The sequence below is a fragment of the Bactrocera dorsalis genome, chromosome 3, assembly GCF_023373825.1.
Source record: "Bactrocera dorsalis isolate Fly_Bdor chromosome 3, ASM2337382v1, whole genome shotgun sequence".
Classification (NCBI taxonomy): Eukaryota; Metazoa; Arthropoda; class Insecta; order Diptera; family Tephritidae; genus Bactrocera; species Bactrocera dorsalis.
In genome coordinates, this window is record NC_064305.1 from 53222873 (window position 1) to 53249252 (window position 26380).

The 26380-nt window shown below is 38.9% G+C and overlaps 3 protein-coding genes across 3 annotated transcripts; 2 read left to right on the forward strand and 1 right to left on the reverse strand.

The window, feature by feature from the left end:
• Positions 1-448: 448 nt before the first annotated feature.
• On the forward strand, positions 449-2948 carry LOC105225419 (N-acetylglucosamine-1-phosphotransferase subunits alpha/beta). Its single transcript, XM_011203868.4, has 4 exons — positions 449-764; positions 822-2228; positions 2293-2483; positions 2541-2948. The coding sequence occupies exons 1-4, from the start codon at positions 648-650 to the stop codon at positions 2836-2838; spliced, it is 2013 nt and encodes a 670-aa protein (XP_011202170.2). The 5' UTR covers positions 449-647; the 3' UTR covers positions 2839-2948.
• A 5469-nt stretch (positions 2949-8417) lies between these two features.
• LOC105225420 (decapping nuclease DXO homolog) lies at positions 8418-9908 on the forward strand. The gene is made up of 4 exons (XM_011203869.4): positions 8418-9057; positions 9107-9251; positions 9306-9537; positions 9598-9908. The coding sequence occupies exons 1-4, from the start codon at positions 8505-8507 to the stop codon at positions 9835-9837; spliced, it is 1170 nt and encodes a 389-aa protein (XP_011202171.1). The 5' UTR covers positions 8418-8504; the 3' UTR covers positions 9838-9908.
• Positions 9909-9912: 4 nt separating this feature from the next.
• Positions 9913-13443, reverse strand: LOC105225421 (protein disulfide-isomerase A3). Its single transcript, XM_011203872.4, has 5 exons — positions 13143-13443; positions 11695-11782; positions 11276-11628; positions 10964-11077; positions 9913-10900 (listed from the first exon to the last, which is right to left on the reverse strand). Exons 1-5 carry the CDS (start codon positions 13283-13285, stop codon positions 10135-10137), a joined length of 1464 nt encoding a protein of 487 aa, XP_011202174.1. The 5' UTR covers positions 13286-13443; the 3' UTR covers positions 9913-10134.
• Between the last annotated feature and the right edge of the window lie 12937 nt (positions 13444-26380).

The following is a 26380-nucleotide window of genomic DNA, read 5'->3' on the forward strand; positions in this document are numbered from 1 at the left end:
TTGTTGTAGCTTAAGTGGTTTAGGAGATATGGACATTAAACTTGTCAGAGAGCGGGGCCATGCCCACTTTTTGCTAGTTGCTATATAAAAGCTGTGTGCCAAACGGTAAAAAAAAGTTCTGACAGATAATAACAAATCTTCAAATTCATAAATTTTTCTAGTTTGATTAATATTGCTATTAGCACGCAAAAAATTTGCTAATCATTTAATTCATTTTACGAATATATATTATAATTTAATTAACAAAGCAAATAGTCAAAAGACATAATTGGGTTTGTTTTGAACTTCAACTGCAAAAATTATGCTTTCCATCATTATATACGGCACAGTACAGTTATTCACCCCAACTCAACACAGGGAAAATGTTATTATGTGGCACACAGTTAACCCAGTATTCTAAAATAAATGAAAAAACAAAACTTCGTTTTAGATTCTGGCAACTTTGTTTGTTATCAGCCGTAGAAGAGAGTGTGGAAATCATGGATATATATATATATATTTATTGGTCCTTTGATTACAAACGCAAAGGAAGTGTAATCGGAAGAACTTAGAAGGAGTATATATAAATTACAAAAGGAATTTTATTAGATATATGGTGGTAAACAAATAAGGATACGCGAAATGTTTTGAATTCGGAATTATTCAATATGCGTATTCAGAGAAAGTGGGGTCGAATGTTAAAAAATAATTGGAAAAGATTACGACGGAGGCGATTGTTGATTATATTTGGTGCAATAGTACTTGCTTTAATGTTTTTTGTCAGGGTAAGTATACTATATTACCATTAAATTAATGCGTCAATAAATGATTTTTATTCCAAGAAAAAAAAATCGAGTGACACATATTGTGAACCCATCGACGTAGTTTATACTTGGGTTAATGGATCCGATCCTATGTTTACTGATTCAGCAAGGCGTTATAATCCTAATTATGATCCGGCAAGGTTCGATGACAAAAATGAGCTTCGCTATTCATTGCGATCCCTAGAAATGTATGCACCTTGGGTACGGCATGTTTACATCGTAACTAATGGACAAATTCCATATTGGCTAGATCTTAGTTTTGAAAAGGTTACGGTCGTTCCGCACGAACTACTTACTACAAAACCAGAACTCCTACCAACATTTTCAAGCTCTGCTATTGAAACTTTCATTCATCGTATACCGCATCTCTCTCAACGTTTTCTCTATTTAAATGACGACATTTTTCTTGGTGCCCCATTGTACCCAGAAGACCTTTATACTAACTCAGAAGGTGTGCGCATTTATCAAGCTTGGATGGTGCCCGATTGTGCGGAAGACTGCCCTTGGACATACATCGGTGATGGGGCATGCGACCGTCATTGTAATATTGCCAAATGCCAATATGACGGAGGCGATTGTAACACATTCGGATCAGACAGAAGTGAAGAAAATATGATGGAGCAGCAGATTGATGTAAATAAGAATGTAAAATTAATTCCCCAATCGCTTTTAAACTCAACAACGCACATAGAAATAAGACATTTTCCTTTACGAAAAAGGTTTCGTAACAGAAAATATTCTGCTCAACGCAACGGCTTACACTTCCGAGAACTAGTATTACATAAAAATCTGAGTACTCTTGCAGAACTTAGACGTATTGTCGACAACTATAATAGTCAACTTAAGTCAAATAGTCACGCCAATGACCCAGTACTATCAACCGACACTTTACAAAAAAATATGGTACGATTGGAAAAAAGCGTAGAGAAAACATCGAAAAATGAATCAAGTAAAGATATATATTCTCATTCGTTAATATATACGAACATGTTGTTGAATCGTTTCTATGGATTCAAAGCTCGTAACGTGCTAGCGCATGTTGGATTCTTGCTTGATCGTAATATAATATATGCCATGCAGCAAAAATTTTTAACAGAGGTAGACGTTACTTTGTCTAATCGGTTTCGCTCAACAAATGACTTACAATTTGCTTTTATATATTACTCGTTTCTTATGAGTGAAACAACAACTCTAACAGTAGGTGAAGTGTTTGACGAGTTCGATACTGACGACTCGCACACATGGTCAGATCGTGAGGTGCGAACTTTTTTGGCACGTATGTATCCTCTTCCACTGGACTGGTCAGCAGTTCGATTCTTCGAAGAAGTTGTAAGCAACTGCTCACGCGATCTAGATATGGCTTCACATAAAATACATAATGAATATACAACTTTGGTGTATGAACGTTACGAAGATTCAACAGTGGTGAGTGTTACTAAATTAAATTATATTTAATTTTCAAACAATAATCATCCATACGTATTTATAGCCGACTATAACACGAGAGTTGGTCGAACAATGTCGTTTGCTGGCGGAAGCCTTAGAAACAAATTTCGCTACCCGAAGTAAATACAAATTTAACATAATTCCAAAAAGAGCTATCCATAACAATTTTATGATGTTAACATCTAACATCACCGATGTTGTAGATGGGTTTGACAAAATACGACGAAACCCACGGTGAGTAAAAAAATGCTAGTTTCTTTAGAATAATAAATATATATGACATACATTTAGAAAATTCAACTGCATTAATGATAATTTGGAGCCGCTACTAGTCGAAGATAATGAACTGATCCGTCACTTGTTAGAAGACTTCTATCTTTCCTTTTTTCCTCGCCGAAGTAGTTTTGAATTACAATTTGAATACAGAAATCGTTTCACTACCTGGCACGATTACCAAAGATGGCGTAGACGTAAGCGTGCAGCTCTTGTGGTGGGTTATGCAGCTAGTGTTATACTTATTCTATTTATTGTAAGATACATATGCATACACAAAACAAAGTTTGTGCGACGATATGTGCAAAGTCTATAAATATGTTTAGTATTATTTGATATAAGGAGAAAATGTACTTATTGCTTAAAAAAAGATAAAATGAACGATGATCTAAACAAAAGCTTAAAGAAAATCCTTTATGTCTAAAACCAGGTCTATTTTTAATACAAATACAATATTACATACACAACAAGGAAGAAATGACTAGGTTTTACGGTACCAATTTGTTTAGGCTGGTTTGGTGCCATATACATATGTATACAATCATATATACTCCAATATCTATCTCAGCTATTTTTAAGAGCTACAAAGGTATTCGTGTGTTGTTTTGTTAATTGGTATATGGAATATACTGATTGATAGCATGCTTGCTATCTTTAATATGATACTTGCATTGCACTCATACATGTGTGAATGTACAAAATTATATTACTATATGAAGATTTGACGATATATTTTGAGGATATTTTCTATTTTCATCAAATAATTTAAATTTCAGATATTTTATTTTACAGATGACATTGTATATTGATTTCAAGATTCTTTAATGATCTTACTACTAATTGTGTGAAATAAATAACCTAGTCCTTTACCTTTTCTGTAATTTTTCAAAAATGTCTATTACATATATGTAAACTGTGCAGTGGTTCTTCAGGGGAGTTTTCTGTAAGAAGCTCTCCGCCAATCTTACCTTTAGGTTACCAGACTACGGTAGTGTTCTTCAGGTAGAAGTGGCTGCTACTAAGAAGCCGGTAGACATAAGACATACATACAAAGCTAATCAAGGAGTGTATGAACTCACTAGAAATAGCAACAAGCTACTTCAGCATGAGACTCGTTTAGGTGGCTAGACAAATCGAAATGGCTGTAAACCTCAAAGCCGATGATCTAACCGAAGGGGTAACCCTTGTTCCGCTCACATTGGAAAGGAGCATAGTTGGATTTCCATTGGCGTCTAGAGTTCTAGAACTGTACCAATGGACGTTGATGGTCGACGTCCCGCTCCTGCGCGGCTGCGAGATCCTTTTAACCTATATAGAACGATGGCGATTTTCTGAACTACTTGCCGGTAATAAAGTTCATCTTGATAGAATAGTACGGGATTTTACTGGAGATTCTCCATGCATTAAGGTTAAAAATCTTGACGATACGGTAACGCTCTTATGTATGTTATATAGAAGTCTTAGATAAACAACCCTGTTAAAATCTTTCTCTTAACCTTACCTAACCTAACTTAATTTTCTAAAAAATTAAATTCTAGTTTCGAATCAAAAATAAAGGGTAAATGTTCAGGAGAGCGACTTTTCCGAAAACGTGCAAATTTTCACGGGAAATGTCTTAAAAAATTCGTTTTTAATTCCGATTCACGAATATGTATGGCGCGTTATCGAATTTTATGTTTTTTTGCAATAAAAACAATAAAAAAATATTACGATTTTGCACAATATTTAGGCTATAAATGGCATCACTGTTCGAAATTCAATTGAGAACTAGTGATACAAACAGTGATCGGGTTCGAAATATCGATATTCGAGACTAAACCAGAATTGATAAAAATGATAGATATATAATAGAAAAATAATATTTATTGGAAAAATAAAAATAAATTAAAATATCGATATTCTCAATATACGAGTCTGAAAGAGAAGTGGTAAAAATGAAAGATACATAACAGAAAAATTTATAATTCATTATTATTGCAGAAAGAAGAAGAAGTTGGAAAATGAATGAAATGAATTATAAATTTTTATATTATTCGTAAAGTAGAATTAAAAACGAGTATTTTAAGACATTTCCCGTGAAAATTTGTGCACGTTTTCGGAAAAGCCGCTCTCCTGAACATTTACCGACAAATAAAACCAAAAGCCGTTTAATTCACTTCAACAAAATCTCTTTATTTTACAACTCGTCTACACTATAGCAGTTTACTCTTAGCACTGGTTGATTACGTTGGCGCTGCCGCGGCTTATATAGCCACGCACTTCTCGCTGATGCCGACGTGTCCTTCTAGAATATTGCGTCTGGAAATTACAAGAACATAATGGTATACGGCGCCAAATGCAGCTATTGCTTAGACAAGCAGACAGCCGTGGCGTCAGACTCAGCAATTGTTTAAGTAGATAAGCAGATGGCTGCGACGCCAGATGGATATTGTTTCGACAAGCAGACAGCCGCGGCGCCAGATGTCTACAACAAGACAAATGCTATTCCATATACCTACTGCTATTGTTCATAATAAGGGATGCATATAGCAATACAAATACAACTTAATACTACTTTTGTAACACTGCCCTCCACTAAAGCCTAATCGTCCCGATTAGGCACAAATCCTCTTGAACCAAATGGGGCGAGCCTCTCCAAATGTACTACTTTTATTTTACATCGTGCTTTTCCATTTCTTTGTATGCGGTATACCACGTCATTAAGTCGTTTCATCACCATATAGGGTCCTTCCCAGGCTATCTGCAGTTTCGGGGAGAAGCCTTTCTTTCGAAGTGGATTGTACAACAGGACCAGATCACCTTCTTCGAAACCTTTTGAATTTGCTGCTTGATCGAACCGGTCCTTCATCTTATTGCTCATCAGATGCGTATGCTGTCTTACCATTAGATGCAATTCATTCATTTCTTCCTTTAAGGCGGAGAAATAATCTCCATCATTTCTTACAGCTGTAGGGTTCGTTCCAAACTTAAGATCAGCAGGGAGTCGCAGATCAGATCCGAAAATAATCTTTGCTGGCGTGTAACCAGTTGTCTCGTGCTTCGCTGAACGATACGCCAGCAGGAACATCTGGATGCACTTGTCCCAATTCCGTTGATCTTTATCAACGATTTTCCGCAGATGTTCTTCGAGCGTTCGGTTGAATCTCTCCACCATTCGATCTGATTGTGGGTGTAACGCTGTTGTCCGTGTCTTGTGGATGCCCAATAATGTACAGACTTCTTGGAAAATGGAAGATTCGAAATTCCTGCCTTGATCTGAGTGTAATTCGACGGGCACTCCGAACCTTGTTATCCAATTTTCTACAAACGCTTCGGCTATTGTCTTCGCTTCTTGGTTTGGTAAGGCATACACTTCTGGTCATTTACTGAAATAGTCCATGACAACCAGTACATATTTGTTTCCGGCCGTACTGGTTGGGAACGGACCTGCAACATCCATTGCGACTCGTTCAAATGGTGATCCCACGTTGTACTGTTGTAGCCTACCGCGACTTTTGGCTTTGGGACCTTTAGCTGCCATTCACTCTACGCAATTACTTATCCATTCTGCTATGGAATCTCGACAACCGATCCAGTAGAACCGTTGTTTAATCTTCTCTATAGTTTTTGTAATTCCAAGGTGCCCTCCACTAGGTCCATTGTGATATTCTTTCAATACTTTCGGGATCATGGACTTCGGTACTATGATCAGCAGACGAGACTGTTTGCCATCTTCGCTTTCCCAGGTACGATGAAGATATCCATTAACGAGGTTTATGCTGTTCCATTGGGCCCAATATGCTTTTGCAGTTGGACTCTCGCTACTTATTTGTTCCTTTGGTGGTCGTACCCCATTTTCTTTGGCCGTTACCAGCTTTGCAAGATCAGGGTCCTCCAGCTGATTGATTCTGATGCGGTGAGGAGTCCAATCATCTTCAGGTTCTATATTCAGTAATCGCACGTCGATTATACCTTCTTTTCCCTCTGATTTGGAGCAATGTTTACATTCCAGTGGACAAGGGCGACGTGATAATGCATCCGCATTTTTGTGGTGAATCCCCTTTCGGTGTTCCGTTTTGATGGGTTTACCTTTATATTGCAATTTCGTGCAAAGTGACCCGCTTTTCCACAGTTGAAACATCTGCCTGTTGTATTTACTCGCTGTGGAGCAATTGTCTTCAGAGTTTGTACTTTGTGTGCTGGCTTACTTAGTAGCGAAGCTGTTTCCTGTGTGTGGGCGTGCGAAACCGTTTCAGCAAACGTTCTTTTTGGCACATCACGAATTCCATTTATGAAACATTGAATTTTTACCCTCTCAATGTAATCCACAGGTGCATCTGCATTTGCCAAATGAGCCAGTCGTTCTATTTCCGTTGCGAACTCTTGCAATGACTCGTTCATCTTCTGACTGCAGTTCGATCTGGTATATTTGTTTCCGGTGCTCACTACCATATCGTCTTTCTATCGCACTCATCAATGCCTCATAGTTGTCCCGTTCACAGTCTGGAATAGTCTGAAGGATTTCTGCCGCAGGTCCTTTCAATGATACAAACAAGGACGCCACTTTGTCCGCTGCATTCCAGTTATTGGCCATTGCTGTCTTTTCAAACTGAAGTTTGAAAATTTGAAATGGAATACTTCCATCGAATGTGGGTGCCTTCAATCTTTGATTATTTGTTGATGGTGCAGGGCCATGTAGTTGCAGTTCTCGCACACGATTACTTAATTGAAGAACTTCTGTTTTTAAATTTTCTTCGTCATTTTTTAACGTGCTTAATTCGTCTTCAAATTTTGAAAATTTCTCTTGCACTTGTGTATTATTTTCTGTAATCTGTTGTACCAAACGCTTTTCTAACTGCGTATTATTTTCAGTCATTTGTTGTGTAAGGCGAGACTCTAACTGTGATGTATTTTCAGCTATTTGCTGTGCCAACCGATTTTCTGTTTGCACTACATTTTCTGTTATTTTCAGTTATTTGCTGTGCCAGACGATTTTCTGTTTGCACTGCATTTTCTGTATTTTCAGCTATTATTTGTTAATAGCCACTAACAGCATGTTCGTGTCTGCACTTGATGATGTTCGTTGTTCTTCTACTTTTTATTCTACCTTTGTAGAAGTTTCTTGCCTATTAAATTCGAACTCGTCCACATTAATTCCATCCGCTTCCATTGCTTCACGTAATCGTGCCTGCAGATCCGCCTTTTGCCCGCTTATCGGCAAATTACGCTCCTCCAGTTCCTTTTTTAATTGCTGAATTCTCAATTCTCCGAATTTAACCATCTTGAATTTGGATTATTTGACAATCCCACTTCTGACACCAATTGTTACGAATTTACTCTTGCTAGTTTACTTTGTTAGGTTCGTATCTCTGGATTGACAAATAAAATCAACACTGTTTAATTTAATTCAACAACTCTTTATTTCACAACTCGTCTACACTATAGCAGTTTACTCTTAGCACTGATTGATTACGTTGGCGCTGCCACGGCTTATATAGCCACGCACTTCTCGCTGATGCCGACGTGTCCTTCTAGAATATTGCGTCTGGAAATTAACAGAACATAATGCTATACGGCGCCAAATGCAGCTATTGCTTAGACAAGCAGACAGCCGTGGCGTCAGACTAGGCAATTGTTTAAGTAGATAAGCAGACGGCTGCGGCGCCAAATGTCTATTGTTTCGACAAGCAGACAGCCGCGGCGCCAGATGCAAGACAAATGCTATTCCATATACCTACAGCTATTGTTCATAATAAGGGATGCATATAGCAATACAAATACAACTTAATACTACTTTTGTAACAATAACATCAACTACGAAATCATATGATTTTACAACGCATTTTGAAGACCATTAAAACTTGCGCTAAATCACCAAACAATACAATCCACCAAGCTGGCAACTTTGAACCCATATGTGTATGTTTGTTAGATTGTTGAATTACGCGAGTAAGTTTAAAATTTACGCAAAGGTGATTGTTCATTTCTGAAACCACATAAACGATGTTTTCCAAGGGAAATGCAGGCTTGAATGTAAGGGGTAATCGTAATGAAATCATACCCTTTCCTCCGTTCAAGAAACCTCAGCCTATTGGATATTTTAGCATCGTAGGCGGAGTTTTGCGAGAATATGAACCTAATGCTCAACAACTGCGTTACTACAGACCTCCGTCAGCTCAAAAATTTCCTCTTGACTTAAATGAAGGTCTTAGTTTAGCTATCAAAAAACCAGAAACAGTACAAGAAGAAGGACTGGACCACTTGTTAAAATTTATCTTTGATAATCGTGATCGTTTAACAAGGTCTTTATCTGCTTGCGAAGACAAAAAGCGTCTTGTTGCTGAGTTCGTGTGCTGGCGAGGGCTTTTACGTTTGTTAATGTGCACTCCATATGAATATCGAAGCGATTGGTCAATAGTTGTAACACGATTTAATGGCACATTTTATCTTTGGAAACGTGACACTGATAGTGATAAGTTTCAGCGCTCTCAAGAGACCGAACAACAGCGTACATTTGCATCATGGGGTTTCAAATTTGAACAATATTGTCTGACAGGTGCGTAGTCAAGCCAATTCTATAAATTAAATAAACCTACTCTTCACAGAATCGCCGTTTCTGGAGCCGAACACAAGTGCACCAGTTGACGAATGCAGCGAATTTTCGTGTGTTTTTACAACAAAAATTGGGAGTCTGGATGTACTATACGGTGCTGAAATGGATGGCATTGAAAGTGAGCAACCGATATTGCTGTAAGTAAAAATATTGATTTGTGTTGTTTTTAGATACAGGATTTATTTTTTTAGTGATGATAACCCAACATTTTTAGAAAAATTAAAATTTGTCGAAGTAAAAGTACGTCAAAGAAACCTAAATAGAAATCAAATTCAGTCTTACAAACGTCATAAAACTCGTAATTGGTGGTGCCAATCATTTTTGGTAGGTATTCAAGATATATATTTGGGCCTACGGAATGAGCAGGGACAAGTTGAACGCATCGAACACGTTGAAGTACGGTCTTTACCAAAGCAAGGAATAGTAAGTATCAAGAATTAATTAAGGAATTGACATATTCTAAAAAAAAAATTATATTTTCAGAACCAATGGACACCAAATGTATGTGCGACATTTTTGATAGAATTTTTGAATTACATAAAATCACTAATGTCTGAAGTAAATTGCCCGTATACTGTTTACGACTTTTACTTCAACTCCAAACGCGGTACTGTAACGTATGAATGCTTACGAGGGAAGAACGAATATTCATTTCTACCAGACTACTACATTGAATTAATGAACCCTAAAAACAACAGTAAAAATGTAAATGAAATTAAATGATACTTTGTTTCAGACGTAAGACATAAGTAAAATATGTGAATAAATGAAATACGTTTCATACAAAATAAGAACACATTTCTTTCCTATCAGTATATTTTATTCAAATAAAAAAGTTAATTTTATCACTATTTATTAAACGCTTTAACGAAAGATTATAGATTTTCAAGCGCTCTGTATTCTGAACTTAACACGAGAATGTTTAAATTTATGTAATGGAAAAGTTTGAACATGTCAGTGGTGACAAAATATGCAGCGTTAAGCTCTCAAAATGAAATTTCAACAAATTTTCGCATACATTTAGAGTTCTGTTTTCTTCGATTTGCCACTGCGGTCAAATCCATTAAGTTCATTCGTAGCGTGTTTGGCGATGTACTTAATGAAGTCGTCGACCTCACGTCCTTCGTTGTAAGCAACTGGTTTGTCTTTTTGATTTTTGGGCAGCCAGAAAAGTGTTGGGAATCCACGGACATTGAACTCTGGTGGAACATCGTTGGCAGTGGCATCCATTTTAACAAGATCTACTTCTTCATTCTCCAATTTCTCGGCAACTTCATCAAATACTGGTGCCAATTTCTTGCAATGCCCACACCAAGGTGCATAAAATTCTACCAATGTGTCTTTATTGTTATTAATGACTACTTCGTCGAAGTTTTTGGCAACAGCAACTTTTACGGGGGCATTATTGTTTTCTGGAATGGGCTCGGACTTCACGTAAGGCTCAAGTTCTCCATCAAGTAATTTTTCAACAAAATCTCGTAGATTTTCGACAGAAAATTCCTCCTTCAAAGCATATTTGAGATTCTTTTCATCGCGGGCTAAAATGACGGGCTTGTCTCCAACAAAGTCATAGCCATATTCATTCAGTTCATGTTGGAAATCATCTTTTGCGCTAATAGCGAATGTTGCTTTGTTGGTGAATTCCTTTGCCACTTTGAGAACGCGATTACGCCAATAATTTGTTCCTTTAGGATTCTTTACATAATCAACAGAGTAGTACGCAACTATAAGTGGATTTTTAAAATCGCGAATTGTATCCTGGGTACGATGACCGACCAAACCATGGCTGTGGAAGTTTTAAAATCATCATTATTTAGTAAACATAAAGCACAAACATTATACAACTTACAAATTCTCCTTCACGAATGTACTTAATTCAGATTCGGATGATCCCTCGAACTGAACGTTCGTTTCCTCAAATTTGTTCGCCAAATGTGGTGCACGGAAGAGCACAATCTTTTCTCTGCGCATTGTGTATGTAAAAGAAATAGTTATAATATTTCGTTTTAAAATATATAGTATAATTAAAGAAGTTTATTTTTTATAAAGTTACAAAAAAAATATACATCTGATCAAAAGTAATATTAAGTTATTCTTGAATAAGTCTTCTAATTTAGATTAATCTTCGTTTTAGAATATTCTTTTTCGTGGGTTCACTTACGTTTCTCCATATTTAGCGAGTACATCAGGGTCATTACTATGACCAAAACGATATTTCTCTCTATTCTTATCAGCGAATTTGACGAACAGTTTAGCAAGGGCTACATCTGGGTCCTCGAAGAAGCCAAATATCGTTGTATCCTTGGTGTCTAAGAATTTATTAATTTCATCAATCGATTTAATATTTCTGGAAGCTGGTCCAACTTGAGCTCTCATATATTTCACAATTCCATTTGCTTCTCGTGGTCCACTATAATCTTGTGAAACTGAATCACCACGGAAAATCTTAAGGGTTGGATAGCCGCTAACAGAGAATTTACCGCAAGTTTCTTTACCGGCTTCTGTGCAATCAACCTTAATAATTTAGAGTACATAAGTATCCCAAATTGTATAATTAAATTAGTTTATCCACAAACATACCTTTGCCAAAGCTATTGGAGGGTCGTCACCCTTTACGAGCTCAGCAGCTTTGGCATACTCGGGTTTTAATCTCTTACAATGTCCACACCTAAAAATAATACAAATTGAAAAATTTGATAATATCAACGCTCCTTAAAATTACAAATTTAAAAGTTTTCAAACAAAAAAATAATCTTATCTGATGTGTATAAAGTATTTAAGGCAAAACATTTAACTCGGTTAAAAATACAACGAAGTCTTATCTCCACATGTACTTCTTATCGCCACTAAGTGTGGTACATGCTTTAGACATTTTTACGGTGTTTTTTTTCTATAAGCTTCAGGGTATGAGACCTTAAGATGCTGTTAACACATAAAAACGCATTGAATATGGTGATATGTTACAAATTTTAATTAAGGTTTTATTCAAATATTGTTACATGTTTGTACATACACATGCATATAAAAATTCCAAATTTACCCTAAACAAATTCCTATGCAAGGTTTAGATTAGAAGTGTTTTCAGTCGGGCATAGGAAATATATGGGATATTCCATACCAAATCGACCACTTTTGAACCCGACCCTTTAGATTTTGCTGAAACTTATCCATCCTTTTCTACCCTTTGAAAAACATGTTTGAGAACTTTTTTAAAATATTTTGTCCAAATTCAAAAAAGTTATGAATTTTGCTATTTTTTGCTAAAAAATGGCTTTTTTATTTTCAAATAGCCATAACTTTTGTAGAAATTGACTTTTGGGGACCATTTTTTTTTTATTTTTGTTTTTGAATGAACTTTTCGAAAAAATAAATAATAACACGATCAATTATATGAAATATAATTAAATTATTTTATATAATTGATCGTGTTAAATTTTTTTCGTGTAAAAAAAGTTCATTCAAAAACAAAAATTAAAAAAAAAATGGTCCCCTAAAGTCAATTTCTACAAAAGTTACGGCTATTTGAAATAAAAAAAGCCATTTTTTAGCAAAAAAATAGCAAAATTCATAACTTTTTTGAAGTTGGACAAAAAATTTTGAAAAAATTATCAAAAATGTTTTTCAAAGGGTAGAAAAGGATGGATAAGTTTCAGCAATATCTAAAGGGGTCGGGTTCAAAAGTGGTCGACTTGGTATGGAATACCCCATATGTAAACGTATACAAACTAAAATTTAAAATAGTTCTTAAAACAAAAAAAAAAAAATCATGACACACCCCAAACTTTCTATAAGGAAGCTAAATGTACCATATACATTTTTTTTACACAGTTTTAAGTTATAATCAATTAACGTGGCTTAAAATGAGCCTTTTCTCTTTTATTTGTTGAGGAAAGTACGAGCGAGATGAAACATTTTACCGAGCAAAATTAAAATGGCTTCCAGTAGCGATGACGTGTTATTATTGTCTTGGCAATTTATGTATCAATAATATACTTTTTGTAATTTTGTTTCCAAAACTTATAACTTACCATGGTGCATAAAACATAACTAATGTAGTTTCATGTTGCTTCAACACAGAATTGAAATTGTCATCCGTCAATTCCAGCACATCCTGCTCAGCGCCAGCAACTAGTGCCACGGAAATGCAAAGTACCACTAGTAGTCGATGCATTACAAATCTCTTACAATCGGCGCCTAGTTTATTATTTATGCAATCACAACTTTTAATGAACCTTAAATTTGCTAATTGGTCTAAGTAAAATAATACTTTTCGGTAAAACGATCAACCACAAAATCATCTACCGGCTTCGGATGATGAATGCAAATTAATTGATTTCTTTGGCAGTGTAGAGTTGTACATTTGTAAAGACAGGTGCTGCCATATAACAAGTTTTGGCGTTTAACTCAGACCTTTCTATGAAAATAATATTTAACATGTCACTCCGCAATGCAAAAATAATCTCAATAAAAAATAGGCACAATCTGACATATTTCACAAAACTCAATAAATTTTTTAAATTCGTAATAATAATATTAAGATATAGAGCGTGCAATGTCACGCAAAAATAGTTGCCATTTTTTAATTAGATTTTATAATTTCTATTTAAATTATAAAGTTTTGTTACAGTTTGTTTTGTTAAATGTATGCAGAAGCGCCAATTGTACAATAAATTTTGCAATCTGCAATCTTGCAAGCACGCTTTGTATCCTCTCATAGATATGGCAACTTTATTTTGATTGATTTGTGTTGGCCGGCTCTGATTGGCTAAAGCTTTGTAGAGAAAATTGCGTTTATCTTGCAAATTAGAAAAATTAAAATAATGAATGAAAATACGGTTATTTTATGTGTTTTTTAAATATCAAAAGAAAATTTTTCAATAATATATTACAGGAACCTTAAAATTTATTATATAAGTAAAACATTCTAAATATAAAACAATATGGCACAAATTGGTTATTTAGAATATATTAAGTTCTTTTAGCAAATCAGTAATTTTTAAATATAAACAAAAATTTTTTTCTGCTGCATTTTTCATTTCATTTCACCTTGTATTAATACTATTTTTTTTTGTTTTTTTTTCAGGATTATTCCATGTAAGTGGTGGTTGAAAATATTCAACATCTATACATATATTTCTATACATACATTTCTATACATACATACATATATACATGCATAGATAGAATACATATTATATCTCTTGAACCGGTTGAAAATTGGTAGTCTGAAACGCTCTTTTGGTTTTTGGATTCCATAAGTTCTAAAACTGGTTAAGCACTATTACTATTAGATACGATAATTTCCTTTCATTTTAAAAAAGTAATAAAATTTCATTGAGTGATTTGCCGTGACAGCCGAAATAAAATGGCGAAATCGTTTGCCCTCTCCTAACTCACAGGGACTCACCAAGCGACCAAGAGCCTGAGTTTGATCCTTGGGAGGTTGATTATCGATCTAAACCTTTTGAGGTTGTACCCCCCTATCAGCAACTTGGCATGCCGCATACCATGCGCCCGTTGCCAATGACCTTCTCTGCCCACTCTTTCTTCCTTACGGAGCAGCTCCTTTATAGTGTGGGGGCCCACCCCAGTTCGGGCCCCCAACGGTTCGGGCCCTACCATATTTGTGGAGGCTGCAGAGCGGGCGAGCTCGTCAGCCAGTTCATTGCCGGCTATGCCTCTATGACCAGGTACCCAAATTAGGTGCACCTGATTCAATTCCGCTAGGCGGTTTAGCCGTTCTCTACACTCCTGCACTAGCAGTGATTTGATCTCGTAGGCGGAGATCGCTTTTAGTGCCGCTTGGCTATCGCTGAGTATGGTTATTCGCTCATTACGATAGCCGCGATGGAGGTTTATCTGTATACACCGATTTATGGCTAGGACTTCGGCCTGAAAAATACTGCGGAATCTGCCCATCGGTATGGATAACCTTGTGCGTGGGCCCGCGATCCCTGCACCATCCTCTGGGACAAGATTATTTTCCCTTTACCGCATCCCTCTGCCGTTATTTGCAGAAGTGAATGCTTGGCTACTTGACCGATCACTATGTGGAGCGGTGTGAGTTCCATAGTGCCCGTCATGCAGACGCATGCTAGCCGCTGAAGCCTCGATAGTTTCACCACCACCGAGGTTTGTGTCGCCACAGAGGCCAAGGACACCGCTCCATATGTGACTACGGTCGCACAATCATGGTATACAACCACCTGACAATACTTGGCTTGCAATCCCAGGATTTTCCTGCTAGCAGATTGCACACTATTAGAGCCTTTGTCGCCTTGACCAGGGTTTGGTCCACATGCTGCTTCCACCGCAAAGTGGAATCCAGAGTGAAACCGAGATATTTTACCTTGCTGGTCATCTCAATCTCTCTACCCCCAAGTGTGAGGTTCCTAAGCCCGGGTAGGGATCTTCGCCTCGTGAACGGGACGATGGTAGTTTTCGAGGGGTTGATACTCAGCTCAACTCCCCTGCACCACTCCTTTACCAGGTTTAGACCTCGTTGTACTAGATCACAGAGAGTGTCCCCGAATTTGCCTTTCGCTATGATCACTATATCGTCCGCATATCCTTGGCAGCGGATGCCGTTGTCGGTTAGCAGGGCTAAAAGGTCGTCCACGACAAGGCTCCATAGTAGGGGCGATAATACACCACCCTGCGGACAGCCTCTTGTTGTGCCTAGGCGAATCTTTGTGCCCCCTGCTGTGGTCTCAGCAATCCTGGTGCGCAGTCTATCCATCTACGCACCGGTGCTGCCACATTCCTACCCTCCAGTGCCATTGCTACACTTCTATGAGAAGTGTTGTCAAAAGCTCCCTCAATATCCAAAAAGGCGCATAGCATGACTTCCCCTTTCTCCAGTCAACTCTCTATCTCGGAGGTCAACTGGTACAGAGCTGAGTTAGTTGATCTGCCAGCTCTGTATGCATGCTTAGCCGCATGCAGGGGTGCGGTCTTCAACGCCTTAGATCTTAAATGATGATCTATTATCTTCTCCATAGTTTTCAGTAGGAAGGAGGTTAGCCTAATTGGACTGAAGGATTTGGCCAACGAGTAGTCCTTCCTTCCTACTTTCGATATGAAGATTACCTCAGCTGTCCTCCATGATTCAGGGATGTAGGCCAACGCCAGGCTCTCCCTCAGCAGCCTAATCAGGTGTGGCATCAGGATCTGCTCACCCTGCTGCAGAAGCGCTGGGAAGATGCCGCCCACTCCCGGAGGCTTTAACCTCTCTAACCACGCCATTGCCCACCTGATCGAGTCCGCAGTAAACAGTTGTTTAGCGATAGCCCAATCAGTGCGGGATGGCCTGTGTTCAGTTAAGGGCAGACACCGATAAACTGGAACAGTCTCCGGGAAGTGAGCACGCAAGAGCTCTATAGCTCTGTCCTCCACGCTGGTCGTGAATGTCCCGTCATTCCTTTTGATGGCTAGCACAGTGTCCGTCTTCCCTTTAGCCAGAGCTTTGTGCAGCCTGGCAGCTTCTGGTGTGGAGGAGACGTTTTCACAGAATCTCCTAAAGCTAGCCTGTTTAGCAGACCTGATCTCTTTATTGTATAGTGTCAGATTGCCCCTGTACTCCTCCCAGACCCCTGTACGTTTAGCCTTATTAAATAGGCTTCGTACCTTCTTCCTTAGATCTGCGAGTTTCCTTGTCCACCCGGAGCAATTGCGCCTGTCTGTGGGTACTCCTAAGGGGGAACTGTCATTGTACGCAGCATGTATGTACGTAGCAATCAGTTGTACAATTCGTTAAGTTGATACAATAATTGGTGCGTGTATGCCTTGCTTTACACTATTAAGCAAGGCTACAAGTTAATACCACCAGTTCATATTACATGAAGATATTCTTTATCTGTCATAAATATGTAACATGACATTTTCGACCCATATGGTCCGTATTGAAACATTATATATATGTACTTTGCTAATACTGTCCGCCTTAGGTGGTCCAAAAATGTAATTCATAGATTGTAAGATGAATCTTTCCACTTGTAACATATGTCCTATCTCAAGTGGATTGCAGATATACTTCCTAGAATGTAAGATTAATATTTGTATCTAGACTTAAGTAAAATATTGTATATAAGAAAATATAATAAAGAAAACGAGGCAGTTGCCCACGAAACTCAAAACAAATTATTAATTGGCGATCCTGCCAGCAGACACGTAAACTCCTGTTGGACCAAAAACAAAACGCAAACAAGTATCGCGAGCTCGCGAGAAAAGAAATACAAAAATACTAGTGTGTTACTCAAAGCGTACGGTAGCAATTAGAAACGCGCTAAGCAATTAACGGCAAAGTAAAAAAGGTTGAAAAAACGCTAAGTCCAAAAAGAGACACATAAGCAAAAAAATCTCAGCGCCATCTCAGAAAAATATTGAAAAAATTTCGAGTGTGTGTTTGTGCCACCAATTGCCAATCAAACGCAGCACGTTTAAACAGATTACGGGCGAACAACAAGCAATGCATTACAACAAAAAAAAAAAAAAAAATTTAAAACAAAAACCTACAACAGCAAATATAAAGTGATTTCAAAGTTTGAATTGAAGAAAAAAACTGAAAGTGAACATTTATGAACATTTGTGAAAATTTCAAAGAAATAAAAGAAAGTGTGTGGATCCATAAGACATCCACATAAAAAAAAAACGCTGATAACCCCCCATGAAAACAAAAGAATCAAAAAATTTCTGTAAATCAGAAATTTCGCCAAAAAACATCTTATTTCATCTAAACCTTACACGACGACCATCGCACAACCAACCGCAAAAATTCTACTCAAAAAGCAACAGCAGCAGCAAAGGCAACAACAACAGCAACGGTAACAACAGCAACAGTAACAACAGCAGCAGTAGAAGTAACAACATAAAATTAGTTGTAAGTAAGGCCTATATTTATTAATTAAATGGGAAATAAACCCACTAATATTAAGTATAATAAATTGTTTACTGTGAGTATTATAAATGCTCGAAAAATCTACGAAAAAATGCGGCGGCTTACAGAAGGTTTCAAGACCGGAGCATACTCTTGTAGAACCCCCAAAGGTGATCTAGTTACCGATGCCCAGAGCATACTTAGATTATGGAGGGAACACTTCTCCAGCCTGCTGAATGGCAGTGAACGCATAACACCGGGAGAAGGCGAACCCGATTCCCCAATCGATGACGATGGAGCAGACGTTCCATTACCCGGCCATGAAGAAGTTCGAATAGCAATTGCCCGCCTGAAGAACAACAAAGCGGCAGGGGCCGACGGATTGCCGGCCGAGCTATTCAAACACGGCGGCGAAGAGCTGATAAGGAGCATGCATCAGCTTCTTTGTAAAATATGGTCGGACGAAAGCATACCCAACGATTGAAATCTAAGTGTGCTCTGCCCAATCCATAAAAAAGGAGACCCCACAATCTGCGCCAACTACCGTGGGATTAGCCTCCTCAACATCGCGTACAAGGTTCTATCGAGCGTATTGTGTGAAAGATTAAAGCCCACCGTCAACAAACTGATTGGACCTTATCAGTGTGGCTCAGACCTGGTAAATCAACAACCGACCAGATATTCACCATGCGCCAAATCTTGAAAATGACCCGTGAAAGGAGAATCGACACTCACCACCTATTCGTCGATTTCAAAGCTGCTTTCGACAGCACGAAAAGGAGCTGCCTTTATGGCGCGATGTCTGAATTTGGTATCCCCGCAAAACTAATACGGCTGTGTAAACTGACGTTGAGCGGCACCAAAAGCTCCGTCAGGATCGGGAAGAACCTCTCCGAGCCGTTCGATACCAAACGAGGTTTCAGACAAGGCGACTCCCTATCGTGCGACTTTTTCAATCTGCTGCTGGAGAAAATTATTCGAGCTGCAGAACTGAATCGAGCAGGTACAATCTTTTATAAGAGTGTACAGCTGCTGGCGTATGCCGATGATATTGATATCATCGGTCTCAACACCCGCGCCGTTAGTTCTGCTTTCTCCAGACTGAACAAGGAAGCAACGCAAATGGGTCTGGCAGTGAACGAGGGCAAGACGAAATATCTCCTGTCATCAAACAAACAGTCGTCCCACTCGCGACTTGGCCCCCACGTCACTGTTGACAGTCATAACTTTGAAGTTGTAGATAATTTCGTCTATTTAGGAACCAGCGTTAACACCACCAACAATGTCAGCCTGGAAATCCAACGCAGGATTACTCTTGCCAACAGGTGCTACTTCGGACTGAGTAGGCAATTGAAAAGTAAAGTCCTCTCTCGACGAACAAAAGCCAAACTCTATAAGACGCTCATAATTCCCGTCCTGCTATATGGTGCAGAGGCTTGGACGATGTCAACAGCGGATGAGTCGACGTTGCGAGTTTTCGAGAGAAAAAATCTGCGAAAGATTTATGGTCCTTTGCGCGTTGGCCACGGCGAATATCGCATTCGATGGAACGATGAGCTGTACGAGATATACGACGACATTGACATAGTTCAGCGAATTAAAAGACAGCGGCTACGCTGGCTAGGTCATGTTGTCCGGATGGATGAAAACACTCCAGCTCTGAAAGTATTCGACGCAGTACCCGCCTTGGGAAGCAGAGGAAGAGGAAGACCTCCACTCCGTTGGAAGGACCAAGTGGAGAAGGACCTGGCTTCGCTTGGAATATCCAATTGGCGCCACGTAGCGAAAAGAAGAAACGACTGGCGCGCTGTTGTTGACTCGGCTATAATCGCGTAAGCGGTGTCTACGCCAGTAAAGAAGAAGAAGTGAGTATTATAAAAATAAAAATCATGCCACTCACAACTGTCTGTGTTTAGAAATAAAAATAAAAAAATTGTATATCAAATATATTTATACAAATTATATCAAATTAAATATTAAAAATTTTAAATGAAGGCTCGACCAGCCAAATATAAAATATTTTTAAAACCGCGATTCACTACCGCAAGGCGGACCCTCCGGTTTATTATATGAACTCAGTTCTGCGATTCTGAACTCCAGACCCTCCAGAATAAAAGAGTATCTTTTCCCAGAAAAGATCAAAACAAATATTTAAATACAGACGGGCAACAACATACATATGTATATTCCATTTAAATATTTTTAATAGGAAGTTATTAGAATAGATATATATGTATAGATATAGATATATATTTAACTATATTTTTGTGAGTATTACTATATATCCTGTTTCATGAAACTCACAAATATATGTATAAAAAAGAAAAAAAGCAAACCCGAAAAATAACGATTATAAAAAATAGGCGATAGGAATAAAGAATTTTTAAGCGAACAAGATAATTTTACAAATCTCAAAATGGCAGTCAATAATTTTACTGTAGACAAAATAAGACTGTAGGTAATGCCAATGATATTGTTACAAAAGTAGTATTAAGTTGTATTTGTATTGCTATATGCATCCATTATTATGAACAATAGCTGTAGGTATATGGAATAGCATTTGTCTTGTTGTAGACATCTGGCGCCGCGGCTGTTTGCTTGTCGAAGCAATAGCTACATCTGGCGCCGTATAGCAGTATGTTCTGGTGGTTTCTAGACGCAATATTCTAGAAGGACACATCGGCATCTAGCGAGAAGTGCGTGGCTATATAAGCCGTGGCAGCGCCAACGTAATCAATCAGTGCTAAGAGTAAACTGTTATAGTGTAGACAAGTTGTAAAATAAAGAGTTGTTGAATTAAATTAAACAGTGTTGATTTTATTTGTCAATCCAGAGATACGAACCTAACAAAGTAAACTAGCAAGAGTAAATTCGTAACAATTGGTGTCAGAAGTGGGATTGTCAAATAATCCAAATTCAAGATGGTTAAATTCGGAGAATTGAGAATTCAGCAATTAAAAAAGGAACTGGAGGAGCGTAATTTGCCGATAAGCGGGCAAAAGGCGGATCTGCAGGCACGATTACGTGAAGCAATGGAAGCGGATGGAATTAATGTGGACGAGTTCGAATTTGTTGGGCCAGAAACTTCAACAAAGGTGGAAGAGAAAGTAGAAGAACAACGAACATCATCGAGTGTGGACATGAACACGTTGTTAGTGGCTATTAAGCAAATGGCAGAAAATGTAGTGCAAACAGAAAATCGTCTGGCACAGCAAATGGCAGAAAATGCAGTGCAAACAGAAAATCGTCTGGCACAGCAAATGGCAGAAAATGCAGTGCAAACAGAAAATCGTCTGGCACAGCAAATAGCTGAAAATACATCGCAGTTAAAGTCTTGCCTTACACAACAAATGACTGAAAATAATACGCAGTTAGAAAAGCGTTTGGTACAACAGATTACAGAAAATAATACACAAGTGCAAGAGAAATTTTCAAAATTTGAAGACGAATTAAGCACAATAAAAAATGAAGAAGAAAATTTAAGATCAGAATTTCTTCAACTGAGTAATCGTATGCGAGAACTGCAACTGCATGGCCCTGCACCATCAACAAATAATCCAAGATTGAAGGCACCCACATTCGATGGAAGTATTCCATTTCAAATTTTCAAACTTCAGTTTGAAAAGACAGCAACGGCCAATAACTGGAATGCAGCGGACAAAGTGGCGTCCTTGTTTGTATCATTGAAAGGACCTGCGGCAGAAATCCTTCAGACTATTCCAGACTGTGAACGGGACAACTACGAGGCATTGATGAGTGCGATAGAAAGACGATATGGTAGTGAGCACCGGAAACAAATATACCAGATCGAACTGCAAAATAGGGGTCAGAAGATGAACGAGTCATTGCAAGAGTTCGCAACTGAAATAGAACGACTGGCTCATTTGGCAAATGCAGATGCACCTGTGGATTACATTGAGAGGGTAAAAATTCAATGTTTCATAAATGGAATTCGTGATGTGGACACCAAACGCGCCACATATGCATTGCCAAAAAGAACGTTTGCTGAAACGGTTTCGCACGCCCTCACACAGGAAACAGCTTCCCTACTAAGTAAACCAGCACACAAGGTACAAAGGGTTGAAATGGAACAACCGGCGCTGATGGAAGAAATATTGAAGACTCTGAAGACAATTGCTGCACCGCGAGTAAATACAACAGGCAGATGTTTCAACTGTGGAAAAAGCGGGTCACTTTGCCCGAAATTGCAATATAAAAGTAAACCCATCAAAACGGAAACAACCAACAGATAACGAGGACGAAGCATCCACATCTCACAAGTCGTTAAACTAAAACGGAACAGTTCAAAGGGGCGTGAGCTGGTTCCCACAACTATTTGCCCCGCCATCTCGATATCACAAATAGGTCGCCATGACAACAATCTTACTATCAACGGCATCGTAAATGGACGACTGTCAACGCTTACTTTGGATACTGGTGCCACACATTCAATTATCCGACCGGATGTGGTAAGAGGAACGGTTGAACCATTAGTCGGTTGCAAGCTTCGAACGGCCACCGGGGAGGAAGCAGCTGTCGCGGGGAAAGTGTTTTGCGAAGTGATGATTGGTACCCTGGAAGTTAATCACACCTTCATCGTAGCAGAAATCACGGATGAAATTATAATGGGAGTAGATTTCATGATTGATCACGGGGTTACTTTGGATTTAAACAAGCAAATGCTGTTTTGCCAGAACATGGAGATGCCTATAAACACCGGATATGTGACCAACGTTGAAAGTAAGAGGGTGATTGTTGATGATAATCAGAGTATTCCACCAAAATCTGAGGCGATTGTATGGGCTAAAGTGAATGGAGGAGGTGGGACTGAAGAGTTGTGGATTGTGGAACCAACAAAAATAGATACACCCATATTGGTAGGAAGAACGCTTGTGAAAACTAGAGAAGACGCCACCATTCCGGTGAGAGTAGTGAATGAATTCAACACGCCTATAAGTCTGAAGAAAGGAGCAGTAATTGGACAGTGCCAGAATATAAGTGCAATAGCACGATGCGAACGGTCACAACAGAAGCCTACTATTGAGCCACAGCAGATAAGTCCTACACTCCTAAATAATTTGCTGAACGAACTGCATGGAAATGAAAAATTAAAAGCAGAAAAACTATTAGAAAAATACGCATCCATATTTGCAAACGAAGGAAACACAGGAAGAACCGGCATTGTCAAACATCGCATAAATACTGGAGACGCTAAACCAATCCGACAAGCTCCGCGTAGGGTTCCACTAGCAAAACGTCAGGATGCTAACAAAATTATCGAAGACATGCACAAAAACGGTGTAATCGAACCTTCAATAAGTCCATGGAGCTCACCTATCGTCTTAGTTAAAAAGAAAGATGGTAGCACCCGTTTCTGCGTAGATTATAGGAAGTTGAATGATGTCACAAAGAAAGACAGTTATCCTCTACCGAGAATCGACGATACATTAGACACCTTGTCTGGAGCGAAATGGTTTTCTACATTAGATCTACAAAGTGGATATTGGCAAGTCGAGATTGATGAATGTGACCGTGAAAAGACCGCTTTCAGTATGGGCGACGGGTTATGGGAATTCTCTGTGATGCCATTTGGGTTATGTAATGCGCCTGCAACGTTCGAGCGACTGATGGAACATGTGTTAAAAGGACTCAACTGGAAGACATGTTTGGTGTATCTTGATGACATTATCATCATGGGAAAAAGTTTTGATGATCATCTGAAAAATCTAGAGGAAGTCTTTCAGCGAATAGCATCAGCCGGATTACGTTTGAATCCCAAAAAGTGTTCATTATGGAAGAAGCAGGTCACATATCTCGGACATAAAGTGTCAACTGAGGGAATTCACACCGAGGAAGGAAAAATAAAAGCAGTCAAAGATTGGCCTCGACCCACCAACATACATGAGCTCCGCAGCTTCCTCGGTTTATGCACGTATTACCGCCGTTTTGTACCTGGATTTGCGAACGTGGCTAGAAGTTTACATGATTTAACAAAGAAGAATCGCCCGTTTGTATGGCAGTTGGAACAAGAAAAAGCGTTTGAGCAGCTTAAAGAACTGCTTTGTACGGCGCCGATGTTGGCTTATCCAATACCTGGAAAGAAATTCATCCTGGATACAGATGCGAGCGCTTATGGAATTGGAGGTGTCCTGTCTCAGCTCATCGACGGACAAGAAAGAGTAATTGGGTATTACAGCAGAGTGCTCGGGAAACCAGAGAAAAACTACTGTGTGACGCGAAAAGAACTACTAGCTGTGGTGGAATGTGTAAAACATTTCCACAAGTATTTGTATGGACAACGATTCTTGCTGAGGACTGATCATGCAGCATTAAAATGGTTATTACAGTTTAAGAATCCGGAAGGCCAAATTGCACGATGGATCGAAAGATTACAGAATTACGACTTCGAAACGGAACATCGAAAGGGGATTCACCACAAAAATGCGGATGCATTATCACGTCGCCCTTGTCCACTGGAATGTAAACATTGCTCCAAATCAGAGGGAAAAGAAGGTATAATCGACGTGCGATTACTGAATATAGAACCTGAAGATGATTGGACTCCTCACCGCATCAGAATCAATCAGCTGGAGGACCCTGATCTTGCAAAGCTGATAATGGCCAAAGAAGATGGGGTACGACCACCAAAGGAACAAATAAGTAGCGAGAGTCCAACTGCAAAAGCATATTGGGCCCAATGGAACAGCATACACCTCGTTAATGGATACCTTCATCGTACCTGGGAAAGCGAAGATGGCAAACAGTCTCGTTTGCTGATCATAGTACCGAAGTCCATGATCCCGAAAGTGTTGAAAGAATATCACAATGGACCTAGTGGAGGGCACCTTGGAATTACAAAAACTATAGAGAAGATTAAACAACGGTTCTACTGGATCGGTTGTCGAGATTCCATAGCAGAATGGATAAGTAATTGCGTAGAGTGCATGGCAGCTAAAGGTCCTAAAGCCAAAAGTCGCGGTAGGCTACAACAGTACAACGTGGGATCACCATTTGAACGAGTCGCAATGGATGTTGCAGGTCCGTTCCCAACCAGTACGGCCGGAAACAAATATCTACTGGTTGTCATGGACTATTTCAGTAAATGGCCAGAAGTATATGCCTTACCAAACCAGGAAGCGAAGACAGTAGCCGAAGCGTTTGTAGAAAATTGGATAACAAGGTTCGGAGTGCCCGTCGAATTACACTCAGATCAAGGCAGGAATTTCGAATCTTCCATTTTCCAAGAAGTCTGTACATTATTGGGCATCCACAAGACACGGACGACAGCGTTACATCCACAATCAGATGGAATGGTGGAGAGATTCAACCGAACGCTCGAAGAACATCTGCGGAAAATCGTTGATAAAGATCAACGGAATTGGGACAAGTGCATCCAGATGTTCCTGCTGGCGTATCGTTCAGCGAAGCACGAGACAACTGGTTACACGCCAGCACAGATTATTTTTGGATCTGATCTGCGACTCCCTGCTGATCTTAAGTTTGGAACGAATCCTACAGCTGTAAGAAATGATGGAGATTATTGTTCTGCCTTAAAGGAAAAAATGAATGAATTGCATCTAATGGTAAGACAGCATACGCATCTGATGAGCAATAAGATGAAGGACCGGTTCGATCAAGCGGCAAATTCAAAAGGTTTTGAAGAAGGTGATCTGGTCCTGTTGTACAATCCACTTCGAAAGAAAGGCTTGTCCCCGAAACTGCAGTCAGCCTGGGAAGGACCCTATATGGTGATAAAACGACTTAATGACGTGGTATACCGCATACAAAGGAATGGAAAAGCACGATGTAAAATGAAAGTAGTACATTTGGAGAGGCTCGCCCCATTTGGTTCAAGAGGATTTGTGCCTAATCGGGACGATTAGGCTTTAGTGGAGGGCAGTGTTACAAAAGTAGTATTAAGTTGTATTTGTATTGCTATATGCATCCATTATTATGAACAATAGCTGTAGGTATATGGAATAGCATTTGTCTTGTTGTAGACATCTGGCGCCGCGGCTGTTTGCTTGTCGAAGCAATAGCTACATCTGGCGCCGTATAGCAGTATGTTCTGGTGGTTTCTAGACGCAATATTCTAGAAGGACACATCGGCATCTAGCGAGAAGTGCGTGGCTATATAAGCCGTGGCAGCGCCAACGTAATCAATCAGTGCTAAGAGTAAACTGTTATAGTGTAGACAAGTTGTAAAATAAAGAGTTGTTGAATTAAATTAAACAGTGTTGATTTTATTTGTCAATCCAGAGATACGAACCTAACAAAGTAAACTAGCAAGAGTAAATTCGTAACAATATATAAGTAACAATCATTTTAACAATTCGATGAAATAGTCAATAATTGGTGCGTGTATGCCTTCCATAACGACACAGTTATTTA

What these genes read in the sequence shown, in the direction of transcription:
- LOC105225419 (XM_011203868.4), top strand. Translation starts at nt 648, where the DNA reads ATGCGTATTCAGAGAAAGTGGGGTCGAATGTTAAAAAATAATTGGAAA. An exon ending in CTTTAATGTTTTTTGTCAGG is followed by an intron (nt 765 to 821) that starts GTAAGTATACTA and finishes TTTTATTCCAAG; the next exon opens with AAAAAAAAATCGAGTGACAC. An exon ending in AAAATACGACGAAACCCACG is followed by an intron (nt 2,484 to 2,540) that starts GTGAGTAAAAAA and finishes ACATACATTTAG; the next exon opens with AAAATTCAACTGCATTAATG.
- LOC105225420 (XM_011203869.4), top strand. Translation starts at nt 8,505, where the DNA reads ATGTTTTCCAAGGGAAATGCAGGCTTGAATGTAAGGGGTAATCGTAAT. An exon ending in AGTGAGCAACCGATATTGCT is followed by an intron (nt 9,252 to 9,305) that starts GTAAGTAAAAAT and finishes TTATTTTTTTAG; the next exon opens with TGATGATAACCCAACATTTT. An exon ending in CTTTACCAAAGCAAGGAATA is followed by an intron (nt 9,538 to 9,597) that starts GTAAGTATCAAG and finishes TTATATTTTCAG; the next exon opens with AACCAATGGACACCAAATGT.
- LOC105225421 (XM_011203872.4), bottom strand. Translation starts at nt 13,285, where the DNA reads ATGCATCGACTACTAGTGGTACTTTGCATTTCCGTGGCACTAGTTGCT. An exon ending in GTTATGTTTTATGCACCATG is followed by an intron (nt 11,783 to 13,142) that starts GTAAGTTATAAG and finishes TATTATTTTTAG; the next exon opens with GTGTGGACATTGTAAGAGAT. An exon ending in ACATTCGTGAAGGAGAATTT is followed by an intron (nt 10,901 to 10,963) that starts GTAAGTTGTATA and finishes AAACTTCCACAG; the next exon opens with CCATGGTTTGGTCGGTCATC.